Source organism: Pocillopora damicornis, chromosome 11, assembly GCF_964200805.1.
Source record: "Pocillopora damicornis chromosome 11, jaPocDami1.2, whole genome shotgun sequence".
NCBI classification, from domain to species: Eukaryota; Metazoa; Cnidaria; class Anthozoa; order Scleractinia; family Pocilloporidae; genus Pocillopora; species Pocillopora damicornis.
Window position 1 is genome coordinate 8,789,349 of NC_142680.1, and position 20,847 is coordinate 8,810,195.

General features: G+C 36.8%; 1 protein-coding gene and 1 pseudogene across 2 annotated transcripts; both read right to left on the bottom strand.

Moving 5' to 3' along the window:
* Positions 1-131: 131 nt before the first annotated feature.
* LOC149037325 (uncharacterized) lies at positions 132-3,984 on the bottom strand. 2 transcript variants are annotated; one of them, XM_089186459.1, is made up of 5 exons: positions 3,635-3,946; positions 3,176-3,246; positions 1,920-2,023; positions 1,546-1,655; positions 132-983 (listed from the first exon to the last, which is right to left on the bottom strand). In XM_089186459.1, exons 3-5 carry the CDS (start codon positions 1,924-1,926, stop codon positions 618-620), a joined length of 483 nt encoding a protein of 160 aa, XP_089042585.1. In that variant the 5' UTR covers positions 1,927-2,023; positions 3,176-3,246; positions 3,635-3,946; the 3' UTR covers positions 132-617. The 2 variants fall into 2 exon arrangements, with proteins under 2 accessions (XP_089042585.1, XP_089042584.1); XM_089186458.1 differs by having other exon boundaries at positions 3,176-3,984.
* A 6,838-nt stretch (positions 3,985-10,822) lies between these two features.
* On the bottom strand, positions 10,823-12,358 carry LOC149037326 (uncharacterized; annotated as a pseudogene).
* Positions 12,359-20,847: the final 8,489 nt, after the last annotated feature.

Below are 20,847 nucleotides of genomic sequence, written 5' to 3' on the forward strand. Positions count from 1 at the left end.
TGCAAATTAATCTGCTCAAAATTTGTTGCTTATTTTAGTTTTGAATCAAATTTGTGAAATCAGTGAAATATTGTTTTGTTGTTTCATTACTAAACTACCACCCACCAGGTCACATATCACACTAAACAATATATGTTTCAAGTTTCTTTTATTTTAAATTCACTGGTACACATTCTTAAAGCTACTGCCTATTTGTAATTAACCCTTTAACTCCCAGGAGTGATTAACAAGTAGCTTCTCCCTAAAATATCTATACCTTATCCAGCAAAGAGATAATGAGAATTCTCAAACTTATCAGGTATAGGTCTTTGTCTTGATATCACACCAGATTCTCATAACTAAGTTACAGGGAAATATGTAGCAGCTGGAGAGGATAGTTACCAATCAGATCTTGGGAGTTAAAGGATTAAAATGTCACACATACCTAGCTTATTTATGCTTGACAGGAACAAATTTTCCCCATCATAAGTCAATAAATTTAACAATACTTGGAAGAAACTATCCCTGTGATCTAGATGACAATAATTTGTTCTAACAAAACAATTACTTCAGTTTGCCATTAAATACATGATAAATAAATGAATAAAAAGTAGAAAAAGTGCTAAGTATTTTTTCAATCACGACTCTTTGTTTATCTGCCTGACAGCCCAAAGTGGGCCAGCAGGTGCAGGCCTCTCCGACATGCCACCAACACTCCTTGGCTTAGCCATTGCCCTGGCATGGGGGGTCAGATTATTTTGGTAGGTTCTGTCTAGCCTGGCTTTTGCATTTGTCAAGCTTGTTCTTTCCCATGATAGCTTCTTAGTTACATATCTTGCCAGTTTCTTTTCTTTTTCACCAGTAATGAAATCTTCTTGCTCCTCATAATCTGATTCTTCGCTACTCATATAATCAATGTAAAGGATTTCACTATAATACTGTTTTTCTTTTGGTGTCATAGAAGCTTGTAGCATCTCATAGGATGACTGACGCCTTTCCAGTTTCTAATGGAACAAAAAGCAACAATTCAGTCATTATTTAGTTAATAACCAGACCAAATTATATCTATGAAACATATAATTTATTGTCAAATAGAAATACTTTTCTAACTCAAAATGATATCCCACAAAAGATATAAAATATGAAAATAACAATCAGCAATAAATAGAACTCCCAGAAAAAAATTCATGCTACAAAACAGTACTAAATTAAAGCAAACCCATATTATTTGGTTAACTACCAGCAAGGTTGACTTTCCTAATTAATGTGTATTTGTACACCAGTTGTAAACATACCAGTCCAACTTACAGTGTATGACAAATGTGTGCATGGCATTGTTTCATTTTTTGTTGCTGTATATTATCCCACATTGTATTGTGTTTTCAAACTATTATTATGTTGGTACAATGCCATGCACAAATTTGCCACAGTATTAAACAACACTTGTTGTCAAACTGAATTGAAACGTTTGATTCAGAAGCCATGCTTCAGCCACACTATCTTGAAAATTTATTCTTGAATATAGGTTTAGCATGGCAAAAGCAAGACAACTTAGCTAGTCCTTACATTTAGCAAACGCCTGCTCCTTTTGCACTTTTCTTTATGCTCTTCATTTTTCCCTTTTCTTCTCCTCTGCTCTCTTTCTTTAGTTGTTTTGAAGTACCGATAAAACTGAGCTGTTGAGTTAAAAACAATAATTATTATCGCTGCATGATATCCTAAAATTACGATACAATGACAAGTCTATGTGTATATGTAACATCAGCTTATGGATATATATTAATTAAAAGAATTAATGATGGTAATATTGTGTTTTCCCTCTTAGTTTTTAAGTTTTCTGTCCAACATATTTCAGAAAATTTGTTTGATTTTGCACAAGGTAAATGTTTCTTGTTCTAACTTGCACACAACATTAAAACTTGATTCCTGTAATGTAATACCTTCCATTTGTAAGTCAGTCCATAGGCAGCTTTCTCCTCCATGCTCTTTTTTCAGTACTTCTTTCACTTTTGTAAAAATACTCTAGTTTCTCTCTGACTGTGGACTGTAATAAAAATGAGAATGTTATTTTTGTTTTAAACAATAGTGTTATGGAGAGCGCCCATGTTTTTTAGAGTGCGTTGCGTTACATAATTGTTGAAAATAGAACGAAGAAGTTTCTAGAACATTTAGTCATAATGACTAAGCGAGAACTTTAAGGAGAACCTTCTAGAACCGTGACTCAGCATATTTTTGTTATGATGTGATCATAGTGTAATGTTTCTAAAAATAACAATATTACAGATCTCTAGAACATTCTAGAACTTTTCCGAAAGATATATAAGGAGTCACGCTAGCTTAAAGAAAGAAGCCTTTTAGTGAGCTACAACTGCTGTTGCGAAGAGCCCAGAGAAGCGAGAGCCGGACAGAGTTGTTTACTGGAATTGAAAGCCATGTGGAAGGCTACGTGAGAGAAAGAATTACGGACGTCGACAGTTTGTTAAAGATTTTCAAGAGCACTATGAGTTGTGCGGTAGTGCACCGAGATTTAAGTGATATTATTTGTAAAGGACTCTAAGTTATAGGGATACTGATTGTATTAGCATTTATATCGCTCCGTAGATAAGTGAAAAAGATAGTTATTGTATTGGTTGTCGATATCGCTTCGTAGTTATTACGTTGGTCAATAAAGTAGTTGAGTTGTACGAGTTGTATCTTTCTGGCGGTTTGGAAAATACCGTAACAATAGCCAGAGGCAGTTATAATAATATTATTATTATTATTCAGCCAAAAAAGGAAATAATAATTCAAGTAAAGCAGTTATACAAGAGGGACAATTTTCTAATCACTGCTGGTACAGTGCAGAAGCTACATGCTTTTTACACCTTCAAACTGACATTAGGATTTCTGGTTCCTGGAGGGAAAAGATTTCTCAAAACAAAAATTTGCATGTATTAATCTATCAGCAACATAATAGTTGAAATAACAGATTCTAAAAGTTTACCACCTCCTACTCCCAATTTGAATATTTTACACTGGCCCCAGACTCTAAACACTGGCCTCAAAACAGATAACTAACAGTCCCTTAGAAGAAGCTGGTCAGAGAGATATTTAGTTCTTGGTGGTAAAGTTTTAATTCTAATATCTTGCATGCCATCTCTCTTAGTGCCTTGCTATTTAAATACATCATCTTATGTATGGTAAAAAAATAACATACTCCTCATCAATGATGAAACCTTGTGTCACTTTTTTTTCTACCATCTTTTTGTAGATGAACCGAAACCGTTTCTGGAAGATAATATGGAAGAACATCATATGTCAAAAGTCAATTCAAACCACAAACTTGTTTATTTCTTTAATCAGGGTCAGCAGGGTTTTTGGGTAAACAGTACACAGTGGAATTTTAAACTGGGTAAACAGTATTTTTGCTAAATGCTTGCAAAATAGGCACAAGAATTCAGCACAAGGATGTTCCAACTTTGTGATAAGCACTAGAACCAACATCTACACATATTGTGCTTTAAGTTAACACAGAACACGCGTGATGGCGGAATGGCGGTGTCTTTGAAGACACGTTTTATGCTTCTGATACACCGCAACTGAAACTCTCAAACACAACTTAACGGTACTAAAGTTGAAAAAATTTATATCCTTAAAGTAATTAAAGAATATTTACCCTTAAGTCATTTGGAATCACAACATTTGATTCTCTGCGAGAGCTTTTAGAACGTTTGTTGCCTTTCTTCTTTGCCTGCCCTTCCAGACTCGCAAGTTGGTTCTTCAGCTTTGCATTTTCTTGCCGAAGGACTGCATTCGTATCTTCTAGTTTCTTTTGCCCTTCGAGAATCGAATCAATCCTTCTACTCATTCTTTCCATAAGAACAAGCTGTCTCTCTTGAACTGGATCGTTTGCAGCCATCATCCTATCGAGGAAGAATCCAAACACGTGCCCGCAACGAAACGAAACTCGACCGAGTGAACGAACGACAGTGAAAGATCAAATATCCCGCGATTATAGTTTTGGACATTTGATTGGCGTTCATACGGTATTTGTCATGCGCATAAGGATCTCGGCCTCACTCTGGGGACGAGACATACCGCGTCCTCGATACAAACGCGCGCTTTTCAACGTTCAGTTAGAGATGTCTGGTGACGTTTGCAGTTCAGAGCTGTTTACTTCATGCTTAGAAACCCCGGTTTCCTTGTTTAGCAAAACCAATGCTTGGGAAGTTTTAATACCCTTTGTGTGTGGGACGCAAATAACTTTGAACCTAGAGCATCAAGCTACTTTTTGCCTGTTTATAGGATACACAGTCTTTTTGCTGGAGCTTATTTAACTCTTGACAATGTAAAACTCATGGCAGTTTGCCCTATTCCACGCCGTGCCATTATTTTACCAGCCAGTTATTAACATCAATCTACATTCACATGTCGTTGTTGTTTTTAATATATTTAACAATAAATATTATTCCCCTTAGTGGTGGTGGATATTTATTGAGCTGTGAAGTATATACCAAACCATTGAGATAAAAGAATTATAAATTTATATCTCAGAACACTGCAAAAAAAAGTTTTTCAAACTTCAGCTTAAGCTGGGAAGTGGATAGCACATGCATGTACTATCCTGAGTTTGAGTAGCCAATCAGAGCATGCAAAAAACACTGTCCACTGGTTTGGTATATACTAAAATTATATGGTTTTGAAGAAATGTACCTTATTTGCTCAGGTTAGTCAAATTCCCTGTGCAACCACCTTCCTTTAGTGAAACAGTTTCCAACACAAGAAATCAAGTCTCTTGTTCACAATCAACAAACACAGTTTCATTACCCAAAGAATTGAAAAAGCAATAAAATCAGTAGCGTGAAATATTGTGGCTTTACTAAATACATAATATTAATATTAATCTATGATTAATTCATTGAAGGTTGCTGGAGGCTGCTCTCGTATGGTTTCTGGTTCTGGTGAGAGATTATGTCAATAAAGTAGACTTGGTGTACACCAAAAGATTTGATGTGTTTTTAAGGTCCTTAAACACGGCATAAATATTATGATAAATTTAATGTTGTATTTAAGGCTCTTTTAACTAGACCTTAAATCTCCCCAATAGGTTTAACGTTAGATTTAAGGTGGTTTAAAGTAACCCTAAATCCTTCAAAGGATTTAAGTACGGTTAAAATGACTTAAACATAGCTTAAATCTCAATGTCGATTTAATTTGCATTTAAGAATGCTTAAACCTCGCCTAAACAAAGGTACATTTTTAAGTCATGTTTAAGTTTAGTAAACATGGCTTAAATTTGTTTTTGCGTTTAATGGTTGTTTAATTTTACTTAAATGACACTAAAATTTGGCATTTTACCCAGTGCGCATGCGCGGCAGTTATATTGCCTTGTAGTGACTCGAATTTAGCAAAAAAAAGTAGTCCTTCCAAATATTTGTCCCTAGGGACACTAAGAACCAATGAAATGAAAGGACGTAATTTGAGCATAGGCGCTTTGACCACGCGAGAAAAACACGAAGCAGCAGTAATTTGAGCACAGGCGCTCTCACCACTAGAAACCAACACCAAGCAGAAGACAATTCTCACCAAAGCATAGCTGTTTCACGTTCCATAGTCAATGATCTTTAATGTTGTTGAAGGGCTCAAATATTAGTAAATTTCGCCTTCTTGAAGCTAAGAATGTCAAGAATCAAGTGCAGTTCATGCAGAAGTAGCGGTCCATAAATTGGAATGCACACAACACAATTTTATCACGTGGACGACGTCTATTTCGTCGAAGAATCACGTGCAGCTCATGCATAGCTGGCGCGCCGTCCAATCAAAATCGAGCGTGTGAACTTGTGATCGGAACGTTTCCTGTTCGTGTCTGTTGTTGTCGGGTATCGAAATCTTCCGGCCATTGCGAGAGATCTATGTTCCTCCTTGGCGTTGTTGAACTGTAGAGCGAGAGCTGTGCGTCCATTGACCTTGGCGTTGATCCATTGAAGACTTGAACTGTAGAGCGATCGAGAGCTGTTACAAACGCATGCAAATCATGCATAGCCCTCGCACGCACTTCCTAACCTGTGGTTATTACTAGCATAAAACACTTGTTAAGTGGGTTGCCATGGTTACCCACTAAACCTCCTCCTTTACTCAAGGATTTTCAAGCTTACAATGGTTTCTCATTTTGATATTTGCAGTGAAGCTTTTTTTCACTGATCTGAAAAACATGTAAAGGTGTTGGAGTCCTCTTTTCTGAGCATGACGTAACCGCTCAAGTATTACTTTATCATATTTCGATGATCGTTGCAGCATAATGATCGGAGGAGCTCCTATTAGATACTACGTGTAAAATGGCCGGCAAAAATAATTATGTCCCAAACTAGAATAGATATTCGTAAACGGAAATGTCATCACTAACCTCTTACGGAATTTTTGGCGATGTACTTAAAATTTGAAGGGCTCAAAATTGGATCAACAGAACACAGAGCATACCTTCTCAGTTTACCCATAATTGTCTGAACACTGTCCTAAATATTGATGAGACGGCTAATGTTTAAAAAAAATTTGAGAAATGAAACATTCTCAAGCATCTTTCACGAAGTAACAAAGTCGTCCTGGACTGGAGTGATTCAGTCCAGTTCGTTTGGATGTCCGTGTTAACGGGGAGAGCGGTAGTTAAGTTACGAAAACACCGTCTGTGGTGTATTTAGAGGCTCTGAGGTGCCCACCGTAAAATACATCTTGATTTTTTCTTTTTTTGTTTGTTTTTTTCGCAATCTATACTTTAAAAGTATTACCGCAGTGATTTATACTTTTCTGTTTTTCACAAATATATACTTTCCTGGTCTCCAATTAATATACAGGAGAAATATATTTTGTTAGCGCTTGTAACTTTTTCTACTAAGGAAACAATTTCTGGTATTTTGTTTTGAACTTCTTTTAAGTCCATCATAAAGCCCACCATGAATGAAGGTCAGGGTTTCAATCATTTTTATCAGCACCCAATGTACCCGAAATAACTTTTACCGTGTCTTAAAGATTTCCTCTCTCAGCTTGTGGTCAAATGCGTCTGGATTTCATTAAAACTATTTTACCAATTACCCCTTTAGCATTACAAGTTTTCAGGAGAGTGTGATCATTTGTTGGACAAAAAAGAGTGTTTAAGGATGAGAAAGTAAAATGAGAGAAGAGTTTACTGTTTTCTCTCTATGCTTAAAACTGAGTCACTTAAGTTCGTGGAGTGAATTGCTAAATAAAGATTACGTGTTAGAAATGTGATGAAACAACGTAAGATAACACTAATCCGTGAAACCAGTGAACTTAACGGAATCATCGAGTATCACGCTGTGGCCTCAGTGAACGAGCTGAAATTGCGTGCGTATCATATGAAATATAATGATAACTGATTGATGTATTTCTTCTAATATAATACAGCTATATACAGATTTGTACAAGCTAAGGTTGCTGGTATTGGCCCATAGATGTTCGCATGGAACTGCCCCGGTTTCTATCCAAAATTACCACAAGAAGTAGGGCAATGAAATACCGTGACCATGCCATACTGGTTTTTTAAGTGATTTAATTCAATTTTGTATTTTAACCCTTATATCGCAATTTTATTAGGAGGTGAGGACAGCTTCATCTGATTAGGGATAATATGTTGAAACACAAAATTTGCATCCAGCAAGAATTTTCTAAATATGTGTTTATAATTCATTTAAGTGTTGGAAAATGAATTAAATAATATATAGCATTACATTGTAACACAATGATCTTAGTTTTCAGGATGTTCTCCCGCTAACATCTGATAATAAAACTTTAGGTTTTCTGTCTCGGAACGAAAATACATCAGAACGTATTTTATGAAACCGCAAGTCTTTTGGACTGATTGAAATAAATGAATTTCACACGTTTTCCTTGGTTAGGAAAGCATATAATTATTTTCGTCCCCCTCTGATCGATCTAGCCGATCGAAAGCTCAGAAATATTGGCTCTGCCAGTATTGACCGCGTGGAACATGGAACTACATGACCTTGGTTACGGGCGACTCTCAATACGATTTCGGATCAATTAGGAAACGTAAAGAAATGAGTTCAAAGGGAATTCAATTTGTACCTCTAAGACAAGAGAAATAAATAACAGAGATTCCAACTTTTTGTGCCTTACATGTAAAAGAAAGGGTAAGATCAGACAATGTTGGGAATTTTCCGGGGATTCTAACCATACGTAAGCCCACACAATCAATTTTTATTAATCCATCGATCAAATTCTAATCCAACTCATACACTTATGGTGCCTATCGCTGCTACAATCATTACGATTAAATTATTCTCGCAATTACATTTCTCGACTTTTCTGTCACCATTCTGTAGATGTCGTCAGTTGTTTAACGATCATCTCTTTTACACACGTCATCCTTAACTTGTTTCCAAAGAAAGCTCCTTATTTAATTACTCTGATGGAACAAGAGAATTTACCTTGCATCTATTCCGTGACATACACGTATTTTGGTGTTGAACGTCCTACATTGTACTAAAGCTTTGTCAACCGGGGGAAATTGTTATAATTCAAGTTCGTAGAAATAAGGTTTTGAGTGAAAGTAGGCTGGAAAGAAAGAGACAGAGCGACCAAAGAAAGCAAGAAGTAAAAGGCGTAAAGCCAGTCGAGAGAAACGCGTGAAGAAGTAAGAAAGGACGCTGAGATAGGCAGAATACGGCGAGAGAAACGCGAAAGAGAACAAGAAAAGGCATAAGTAAAAAGGCAAATATCCAGCGAAGAGCAACGTAGGAAGGAAATAAGAAGAGCTCCAGAAAACAGACTGCAAAGAGGATCCGAGAAAGAAGGGGAGGTAAGTTGAGTCTTATGCGGGTTTTCTCTTGCGCTAAGGACTAGAAAAATTCAAACCTTTTTTAACCAATCGTCGTTTGATACTAGCTTTACTTTATAATCTAAATCGCGTTTCGGTAAAACAATGTCTTTAGCATTCATCGCTTTAAAACCCTCACCCCAGTTCATCGGTCGAATAAGATTTCATAGTGTTTGTATTATTCAATCTTTATTTTGTCGTCCTATCGTTTGGAATTTTTAAGACAGTCGTGTTTTTTAAGGGGAAGAAGCTATCTTACGGATTGTGTTTTGCCTAGAAAAACTTTTTATATGATAGCGAACGGCGTGAGCAAGTTTCTGTCATTCTCTATCCAGTTAATTATTGCAGGGTTTACTTAATCCATTTCCGTAACCTTCCTGGATATTTTCTGTTAAATTCATTGAGTTACAATCTCGGAATTTCATGAGCGATTATGAACGATAAATTCGTATCGGCACCATCATTTCGGGAAGTTTTGTCGGCACATCAGTTTACGATTAGTGAACCATTTCTGTAACCTACTTGGAAATTTTCTTCTGAATTAATTGAGTCACACTATCGGAATTTCATTATTAATTAAGAACAATAAACCCGTGTATGTAGCACATGCGGAAGCACATCTTAACCTTTTCATACAATTTTAGGAAACTCACTCTCGATTAATTGACCTTGCATAACTCTTTGATTACTTTGTTATTTTGTGACCCCAAAAGTCCAATTTATGACTCTGAGGGTACTGAACTAGATACATTTGATACACAAGGCACCCTTCAAGGAAGAAGGTTAGAATAAAACTGCTTTTACGATTTCTTTTCGTGTAAAATATATCCATTACTTTAATTGCCTCCCTAACCTGCCTGCAAATAATTAAATCTTATGTATAATTCAAGCGTGAGATTGACTTCAGGTGAGAAGACCAGTAGACTACTTGTCATATGCCACTCCTGATATCTTAATTTTAAGGCCCCGGTTTTTTTTTTTTCACAAAGCCTCTTTTATATCTCTGTGTGTCAGCCAATGATTCAAATCTCAGTGAATACTAGATAAGTTACACTTTTTAAATTCCATCTTTAAAGTATTGAACATCTCTTTGTCTAAAATCTGAATCATGAAGTCAACTTAATTTTAATGAGTTTCGAACTTCATTCTAAGCGAACACTTTACTGGAGTACGATGTTATATTTATATTTCTTCTTTATCGTTCATATGACCACCATATGTGCCTAGAATGGGGGATTTCATTATATTGTAGTGATTAAATATACTTATGCTTTCAAAGGTACAGAAAAATGTGACGGGAATCTGATCTAATGAAATTCTTACAATGAAAAACCTGTTGCTGGTACCTTATGTCTTTAATGTTGAAATTTTCATGAAAAACGCCCTTCTCTGGAAGTGGAGATACAGACGTTTTTAAAACTAGTAGAAATAAGCTGTTGGTGAGTAATGAAAAGTAAATTGACATTGATACTTTAATACTGGACATGCTTCACTCATACATGTCAGTTGTGTATAACTATCATTTTAGAGGTGTCTCAAAAATATTTTTTGTAAGGCTGTTTTCTTTGTTAATCTTTGCGGCCATAAAAGCTTCTAAAGGCATTGAACTTCAATGTTTATTTACACAAAGCACCCTTCAAGATGGAAGAATAGAAGACCATAGAATGATGTTTACTAGGCACTTGAAACTTACCGCAATTGATATGCGGTACACATTTTATGCTCTTCGCATTTATTGGCAACAATAGTTGTAATTTTAATTTTTGTAATAGTGTAGTTTTATTGTCAAGGTGAGTGTAGTCCTGTGAAAGAATGTTTTCGGTATTGGTGACTGACGTTTCCACAACCTGAGCGGAAGTCATCATCAGAGTCAAGTTAATAGTTGTTGTCAGTCGGATGTTGTTAGTCCGGTTTGTATAAACTAATTGATCAGTTTTGCCGTGATGTTACTGGCTGTAAGACTCAAGTGGCGTAGGTCGATCGTGATTGATCGGTCTCGATCCGTAAGTGAAGTCAGGTCGTTCTGTTCGGTTCATCTGTAATGTTAATATCGTGAATGAGTCGTTTGTAAGGTGCCGTTAGTGGTTGACACCTGTTGAGGGGAGCCTGTTCCAAGTTAGTAAACCGGCTTTCCAGCGTCAGTCGTTGAAAGTAGTTGGTGTTTTAGGTCAGGCATTGCGCAGAGTCCCAGTCAATAGTGTTATTCGTGAGTCGGTGATGTTCAGCAATATGATTGTTGACATCGCCTTTCCTCCTCATTCGTTTGTTCGCAGTCAGTCTAATTGTGAGGTCTCTGCCGGTCTCACCAATGTAGGAGGTGTTGCAGTCGGATGAACTGATCTTATACACTGCTCCCGTCTTTGTCTTTGACGTTAGTCAGTAACTGACGTAGTGTGGTAATAGGTTTGTGAGCGACGCGGATATTGAATGGTTGTAGGATGCGCGAGATGTATGGTATAGTTGCCGTAGTCGTAAGAGTTACGTTATTGTTAGGTTCTGTAGTAGTAGGTCGGTGAGTGTTACGTTTGATGAAGTCTTCGTTGTAGTTGTTCTTTGAAAAAACACGGTCATGGTATTTGTTCTCGTCAGATAAGCTGTCTGTCGTGTTGCATACTAGTTGCGCTCTTCGCGTAAGGGTCCTAATAGTTGTGGCTTTGTGTGATGTCGGGTTGTAGGATGACTCGTCCAGTAATCTAGTAATTTAATGACTCCAGTGATACAGCATTTTGCAAAGCTGCAAACCATTTTTGATAATCTCAATATGCAAAACATCATCACGAAGCCGACGAGAACTCATCTACGCTGATTGTCACAACCCGTAGGAATTTAATAAGCTCCACGGGAGTATTTCCACTTGGTATTTCTGATCATGATCTAATTTATGCCAGGGGACAGATAATACTGTTGTACCTATATTTACATCTCGTTATTTACAGCAATCTAATAGTTACAGAGGGCCAGTCCTCTGGAATGCAATCACATCGAAAAACTCTGATATTGCTTCTGAACTATTAGCTCTCGATTAAGTAAAATTAAAGATTTCACAGAGTTTACTTGTAAAGTAGAACCAGCTTCTACAGTTTATTTTAGCCACCAGGATTTTGGACATTTTTAGGATTTTAAGATATTACATTCGATTTTAGTAGTTGTTAAGAGCCTTAAGCTATTTATTAAGTTTCTTATTAATTTGACTAGATAACTAAACACACGACCCTATAAGCGTTTAGCTTTTATCATTCATCTTGTATAGATAAAGTTCAGGTATGTTTGTATGCATGTGTGTAATCTGTCCATGAATGTCGGTTTCCTGTAAACTGTTGTCCGTAGTGAGTTGTCATCACGGCTTTCTAGGTAGCCTAGAAAAGGCTGTTTACCATTTTCTTCGACCTCTCTTGTAAACTGTATGTCAGTGTTTTGTCCGTTAAGGTGGTGATGGAATGCATTGATTCCGTCGTGTCCTACGGCGGTGCAAGTATCGTCAACGTAGTGTAAATAAAGCGGGATTGTTTGTCGGCAAGTCGATAGGGCGCTTTCCTCGATGTTCTGCATGATAATTTCTGCTACAATAGCAAAAACTGGAGTCCCCATAGCTGTACTGTGTAACTGTTTGTATTGTTTATCTTTGTACTGAAAGTAAGTTGACGTTAGGCAAAGGTTTAGAAAGTCCATAATGTCCTCTGTCGGTAGCGGCAGAGGGTCGGTAGATTTTAGGATTGCAGTCTCAGTACATTGCAGTGCCAGTTGAAGTGGAATACTTGTAAAAAGCGATTACACATCAAATGACAATAGATGACACTAGTTTGTAGTTGTCAGGTATCTGTACAGTCTCAATGGCGTTAATGAAGTCCTCGGTGGATTGTAGTTTACGTCTGGAGTTGTCGGGGAGCGGTTATAGTTTTGTCGTCAGGTGCTTGGACAGTTGATATGTAGGAGAACCACAAAAAGAAACAACAGATCGCATTAGGAAACCAGGTTCGTGTAGTCTCGGCAGACCGTAAAGTTCCGGTGACTGTGGTACTGAGCACCTTGGTCGGTATTAGCGTTGGGTGTCAATGGTGTTTGTCTTCTTTAGTGTAAGTAGTGTGCTATTAAGTTTGAGTTGAAGCGCAGTAGTCGGTTCACGTTTGAGTTCTTCTTAGGTTTATTTGTCGTTAACTAGTGCGTCCGTTTAGTCGTGATAGTCTGTCTTGTCCCTGACAACCGTAACTAGTCCTTTGTCGACTGGTAGAATAACTATGTCCTCGTCGTTTTTCAGTCGTTTAAGGGCGTGCGTCTTACAGCTAACAACATCACAGCAAAACTGACTAATCAGTTTATACAAACCGGGCTAAGAATATATAATAAAAAAAGGTCGCAGAATACTTAAGAACCAAAAATTGAATAGTGGTAGCTAATTTCCTCCATTGCCTTGCAAGTTTTTAATCAAATAAAATTTAAACAGTTTTAGGGTTTCCCAATCATAAGGTGTCGAACTAACCGTGTGGACTTGATTCTTCTGAGATGTCAGCTGGTAAAAGATAGATACTAAGAATAAATGACCGTAAGAAAAAGCACACATGAAATGGTGGCGTGACTGATTGGTGATATTTAGAATGATCGAAGCAAGATAATCCCATTGAGGTTTTTTTTCCTATTCGCCAGCAACTTAATTAGGCTTTGGATTCTGTATTCAAACTGGATGAGATTAAATTCATTCAAACCATGCTTCATTATGGTTTGTCTACATAGAGAGACAGTCATGCTTCTTTAATAAGGACTGGAATTAATGGAGGCCCACCTATTTAAATTCATGTTTTAACTTTGACCTGCCTTCTCCCCTTTAATGTTTCGGGCACAAAGGTGACGAGAAAATCTTTTTGTATTTTGACACACGAAAGTTAAATTAATTGGCGTCCACACAATGCACAATATAAAAGTATTAATGCCTTGACTTTATGGGTTAAAAAAAATTAAAGGAAGAGAGTTGTGCAGACCATATCTTAGTTTTTATCCTCCACTGGATATTTTCTAAAACAACATGGTCGCTATCAGTCTCATTCATTCTCACTTTCCACTGACCATGTGGAAAGATGATAACCTCGGTATTTCTTTAAATGAAGAAAGGAAAGCCTCTCCTCTTACGACAGAGAGTTCTTTTGTGCATTTTAGAAGCACTCTCTTAAAATTGAAATTCATGGCAGACCCAGGGCTGTGGTTTGCTACCAATTCTTGATCATTATTTTCTTGTAAAACAGTGGTGTTCTCCCGTTATCAGTACAAACCTGGTCTCCGTTTGTACATGAAGGCGATTGTTCCAAATAGGCTAACCTTTTCGATTAGTTGTGTCTTGCACCTTTCGTCGTATGAATGTTTGACTCAATTTTACCTCACTAACCTAAACTGAATAAATAGAAACTTGAAATTTATTTGTTCTCTTTTTGAGGTGTGCATCAGAATTATGAAGTTTGATAATAGCCTTGAACTACAGTACACAATTCCTTTTCTAAGAATTTTGCCTATCCAGCCAATGCTGATACATAATTTTTCAACCAACTTTTATTTTCTTTAATTCAAACAGGAGTCGAAAATGACTTTTCTTTTTAAATTTCTACGCTTATCAGAGAAGGTTGAAATATTAGGGCAAGTGGTGGGGCAAGCAGTCATACCTCGTAACTTCTAGGGAAGATGTAAGAGACGCCCATATATTGTTTTAATGACTCACTGTTCTCACGTGTATTCTCTTCAATCGACTTATGATGTCTTAACGCAAAGTAGTTTACGGGTCGTGTCTTTCAATTTTGCCACATTTTCCCAAACCAAATTACTAGTCTCGCTCAATAGAATACGATTTTAACTGATGCTGATATCACACATTTCATCTGAAGAACAAAACATTCCCCTATCTTCGAAAATGTGCTCAAAAAGATAGGAACATCAACGAAGGTCCTAAGCTGCTTGAAGATACCGCTGACTAGCATACGTGTTGATCGCTTTGTAAGTTATAAGAACATCGTCCCCAAGTTCCAGACCTCATAATTTCTTCCCTTCCCTTCCCTTTCCTTCCCTTCCCTTTCCTTCCCTTCCCTTCCCTTCCCTTTCCTTTCCTTTCCTTTCCTTTCCTTCCCTTCCCTTCCCTTCCCTTTCCTTCCCTTCCCTTCCCTTTCCTTCCCTTTCCTTCCCACCCCCGGACTGGTTCCTAAATCCCCTTGAAGAAACTCTTGTACAGGTAGTGCTGAAGAGTTTTATTACAGTTTATATTGTAGTGAATGGCTGGAAAATAAACTAACAAGAGCTCCGCCCTTAGGCTTGGCTAAATCTATATATTGCCGGAAATCCCATGCTTAAAATCAAAATCCATTATAAATTCTACCTTTACACGAACTCACGAATCTGCACTTCTTTTACCAACAGTCGGCTCCAGACATTTGTTTTTATCCAGTTAAGAACGTCGTCTTTCATTGTCACGGAAGTGCGAGAGAATTTTATGCTCTAACAAATCGTCAGTTTTTTTTTTTTTAATTAATTAATTTTTTTTATATTTTTTTTTACTGCTAATATTTAGTTAGGAAAGATAAACCCTAAAATATATTTTGCGCGACTTCAACTGCGTGTGGGTCCATTCTGGACTTGACCGAAAAAAACAACATTTCAATGAGAACCTCTTGACGGTAAAATTAAAACTATTGGTGCTGTCTCTGGAGATAACAGGAACACTTGACTACCACCACTTGCAAATATGTGAAGCATCGGTGTTTAAAAACATGCGCGGCGATATCGGTCTTGGGATGCCTTTTTGAATAATACATCATTTGAAACCGGGAGAAATACAATAAGAGGTACTCGAATGGGTATAGGTTTGTAGCAGAAAGCTGTTTGATATACAACAAAGCATCTTAAAGAAACCTTTATGCAGTGCTTGGATCTAATGTTTACTTCTTTATGTCAATCAATGCTAGAGCTTTTGAATCTAAAATTTATACCAACTGTTAACCCACTGGGTTTTTAGGCGACGACACTTAAGTTTACAAACAGCGAGAACTCCCGAAAAGTTTATTCTTTATTATCATCGTCCTCCGTACCAAAAATAACTCCACCTGGTCTACAATCTAGGAAAGAATGTTACAATCCTTTCCAGTCTGGACATTTTCGTATTTTCATATTAGTCCTTGCCTTTATCTTACTCCCAAACACGTGAATATGGCTACGGCCCTGAAATACTTGCATCGTTTTACAACGGGAACGAGGACGCATGATCAAGGTGTTTTCAGAAGAAGTTTGGAGCAGATAGACTTGAGGATTCTCTTTCCACCATTTTGCTTAACAAACGAGCTTCAACTTCTTTGAATTTTAGGCCTTTGGTAAAACGTAAAGCTTTCTGAGAAAGGCGAACAGAACGCTGGTCCAAATCTGAGTCAGCTAAGCGAGGTCGACAAGTATTACGAACTACACATTGTTTAGGTGTTAACTTTATGAATCAATAATTGAAAGTGCTGCAATTTAAAAATTAGTTCTCTTGTTACCGGAATTAGACCAAAATGTTCTTAAATTCAGTTTTCTGAAGTCTTAATGATTTATGCGTGTTGCGTTAAAACAACGAAACTTGCATCTGCCCAATTGATGCTGTTTTGAAGCATTAAGAAATTGTTTTTACGACTTTCACTTTTTTCTGTTAGTTCCAGAGGATCAAGTTGCTATAATATGCAGATTTGAAAGATGACGAAATCACAGACTCAATCTATTTGTGATCGACCGTAAAAGAAAAACGTATTTAGCAAATTAGTGGCTGGATCGTCTGATTTTTTGAAGACATCATAAAATGTGTTCTACATGACTTCGAGGTTGATTCAAAAGGACTTAAGTAATGTTTAAAAAACGAGCAGGAGTGTTTTATCGGGTTTAAAACCACGAGGCGTTTTTGACCCGATAAAACACGTGCTGCGAGTTTTTTGAACGGCTTCAAAACATTCTTGGAAAAGCGTGTGTCAAGAGAGTTCATAACAATTATGCTTTTGTGAACGTTTGAAATTAGCATACGAGAAAAACATTAGGGATTAAATTAGTATGCAAGAAAATCAAATCTCACACGTGTTTTGTACTTTTCTTCTACTAACCGAAGAGGACATGGCGTCCTGTTCCAGAACTTTTCGGAAGCCTAAAAATGAGAATTTTTCCAGATGTGTAATTCACAACTGTACTATTAATTTGGTGCAAAATTAAATTTACTGTGTGAAATTTGTTGAAAGAACATTAAATATGTTCCCACCATTCGTTGTGTCAGTTTCTGTGTTGATAATTAATTAATATTCATAAGTCACGTGCAGTGTCTTTAGATCTGATAAAACACCGCATACTAATAAGGATGAGGTTTATCGATATAAAGTCACTGCACGTGATGTATTATCTACCATTTGATAGGTTTATGGGCTTATGAATTATTAATGAGTTTTTGAATTATATGATAGAACTTTAGAGGCCACAGTATGGAGTTTTTGCTTGTTTGTGCTTATTCTTACAGTTTATACCTTTCGTGAGTATTTTATAAAGCTTCCCAATTTTAGTGCAGTGATATGATCGTTCAATATTAGATTACAGAAAATAATAACTTTAGATACGTAAATTTTATATTGTGGAGAAATTAACACTATTATAACATCATTTAGTCTTGATATTATTGAAGGAGTAAAGTTTCTGAAGAAACTGTGGTGCTGCATCGATGGGAGAGTATAACAGGGTAATTTAGTCTTATCAATTGAGTTGATAACGTAAATAGGCCACAGCTAAGTGTTTAAAAGCCGACGTTTCGAGCGGAAGCCCTTCGATTACTCGCTCTGACGGAAGGCTAACACTTCTCAACATTTGATGGTGGCCGATTTTTGTTATCAACTCAGTTGATAATAAAAAGTTTGCCTACTTATATCAATAGTTTAGTGGTTGTGTTGCCATGGTGACCCACTGGGTTGCAGACCTCCTCCGATGCTCAAGGATTTTCAAGTCTCCACTAGCTTTTCATCCTGATTTTTTACAGTGAAGATTCTTATGCTTTATTTGACAAACATGTTAAAGTATCGTGTCCACTTCCTTCATGTCTCAGATCTTCCAGCCGCGGACATTATCAGACAATATACCAGCCTCCAGAAGGGATTTATTTACACAATTTATGTATAACATATTTTAGACACAACGTGCTTTTTGATTGGTTGAAAATCGATTTTTATTTTCGTCTAAACCAATAGAAAATTGAAACATTTTCATTTCTAGGCAAATGGCTCCTTACGGGATGAATTTAATGAAGGCCTTTAGATTGGACGAACCGAAGAAGACACTTTCAACGCCAAAAAAACGGGAAAGATTTTGTTTTTCTAACATTTATCAAATTTGCTATTCAAGGTGCGGTTTTGTTAACCGCTTCCGCTGTTCTAAGCTTCTATTTTTCGCTGCGTAGTAACTCAAAAATTATTGGCAAGTTTGACTCTACTCTTCTGCAAACTGTCTACATTCTGCTAGTCTGCTTTCCTCTTTCTTCTCTCTACTCTCCTAAGTAAGCTATGAAGAAAAAGCTATAATAGTCATTACTGACAGATATGGGTCGGCATGCCAGCCAGCTGACCCTGAGAGATTGAACATTTTTTTGTTGTAACACAAAACCAAACAAATTTCACGAGACTTTCGAATTGAACAACGGAGTATTTCATCATAATGCTTCCGGTCAATAGAATCAACCTCTAATTGCGTCAGCCGAAACATGAACTTTCGTGTGCTTCTAAAGCAAGGTCAGTACACAAACTAAGCTCGTCCATCTAAAGAAGTTAGACCAGGCTGTCACAAGTCGGAAACTCATCCCGTCAGCTTAAACTAAAAGACGTCGGAATTCGAATCCATACATAAAATACATTCTAAATATAAACCAAAAACTAAATCTTTCTAAACTGATTAATTAAATGAAGAACTAATTATCCACTAGCTAAACTCTTCATGACAAATTTATTTGAATAACGTGCCAGATTTTTTGTGTATCGCCAACAAAGTTAAAAAGAGACACACGTCGGCTATTTTTCTGCATTGTAGTATTATATTGAATAGCTCAACCCAAATCACATTGCAGTAATCATTACACAATACGCTGGCGAACCTCCTCGGTCCAAGTGTGAACTTTAATGGTATAAATGCATTGCAGTCAGATTTCTTTTTGCAGAATTTTGCAATAAGAAGTTATTTCAAGCACCCTGAGAGTATCAAACATAAACCGTAGTGATTTAGAGGCTTCCTAAAAATAACGTTGATTTTTCAAACAAAGGCTCGAGCGTAGGTAACTTAATGGTGACTTTTAAAGCTCCGCCCTCGTAATTTGACGATATTTTCAAGTTATTTACAGAGTAGACCTATATTTTCCTACTTTCGCGATGTTTTTAATTCAAAAAATATTTATCCAATAAAAATTTTTGCTTAATAACTTAAGTGGCTCATCACGGGTGGGTTCGTGATAACAGGCGGTTCCTCTTTATTTTCCTTTACCTGATATCCCCCGCAAATATTTTCCCCTGGATTAGCAAATACTCCGACTCCCCTGGAAACTATTGCAAACAAACAAAAAGTTTAAAATAGTCCTGGTGCATTTTTTCACGCGTTTGGCCAAAGTCCAGACGAACCTTTGAGCTGTCAGCTGCAATCTTCACGGTTCTTTAATGTCACTAAATAATGGATTTCAATAAAATACCACAAATTTTGTCTTTGAGCAGTTTAAGTTCACAAGGCTTGAAAACAGAGGATTTTTATTTTGTTTTGTTTGTTTGTTTGTTTTTTTTTTGTTTTGACTTTTTGGTGGTTTATTTGTTTTTATTTTTATAACGGAAGTAGAATTTAGCCACTTCAACACTTATTAGATATACAGTTATATTTGGTTTCCAAAGTCTGAAGACTGCGTTTTATTAAACATCAGCTAATAATGAACTTGTCGAAACTTCCGGACAGAGAAGACATCGGCATGTTATCGTCTGATAAAATTATAAAACCAAAAGCTTATACTTTAAAAGCTAAAAGTAGCATTTGAAGTCAACCTCAGCTCTGAAGGAGAAATGGATACTAATAATCTGAATAAAATATATACCTAATATTTTTTGGGTCAGCAATGCTATATAGGACAGTTACATCTCGTTTGCTTCAGCAGTATCGTATCAGAAAGATTAAATTAATGAGTAATTATTGTATTTCCGATAATACGCACAGAAATCCGCCGGCTAATTTCCCTGAGGTCACCAATGTGATATTTATGTGTATAAAGTATCTCTGGATCCATCGATTGATTGATTGATTGAGTGGGTGAGTGCGTGAGTGGGTGAGTTAGTGAGTAATTGATGATGTGAGTACTTGGCCGTCTGACAATCAATGAAGTGAAATTCATTTTAGACGCTGTTCCATAAGAATCTGAGTAAGCCATGATATACCGACACAAGATATCCGCTCTCGCTATATCAAAGGTAATTAATGATCCAGGGAAAAGGCATAAGGTTTTTCTGAAAACAAATCAACGGAGGACATCTCTCTAATACCAAAGAGATCATCAAAGAGCTTACAGCATTTGCTTAGGGCGGATACGTAAAGACACGCTGTTTAAGTAATTTACAGATTGTATTGCGTTTTAAATGACTGTTTTTACCTCACTTTCGTACGAGTTAATTGAATGATGTAAATGAATCCGTGGTCATGTTTTCATGACGCCGAATAAAATTACAGTCAGGTACGTCATTTGAGGAGAACACGTGGGCAATCACAACATTTTTAAGGGGAGTTGGTCTCTTTGGGACCAGAGTCAAATATCTTTGTTTTCTTGGTGTCGTAGCCGCATCGGCCACAACGCAAGACAAATGAAATTCTAAGATTTTAAACTTACCAAATGAGACACCGTAGAAAGGCCGGTAAAACAATCTTTTTTACCGTTTAACCAATCAGAATGGTTGGAAAGTGGCGCCTGATGATATTTATAAATCTCAAGAGGTTGGCATCTCTGCATGGATATTTCTCACTCGCTTACCTTTAAGTGATTTAAGTAACCACCTGTTTCC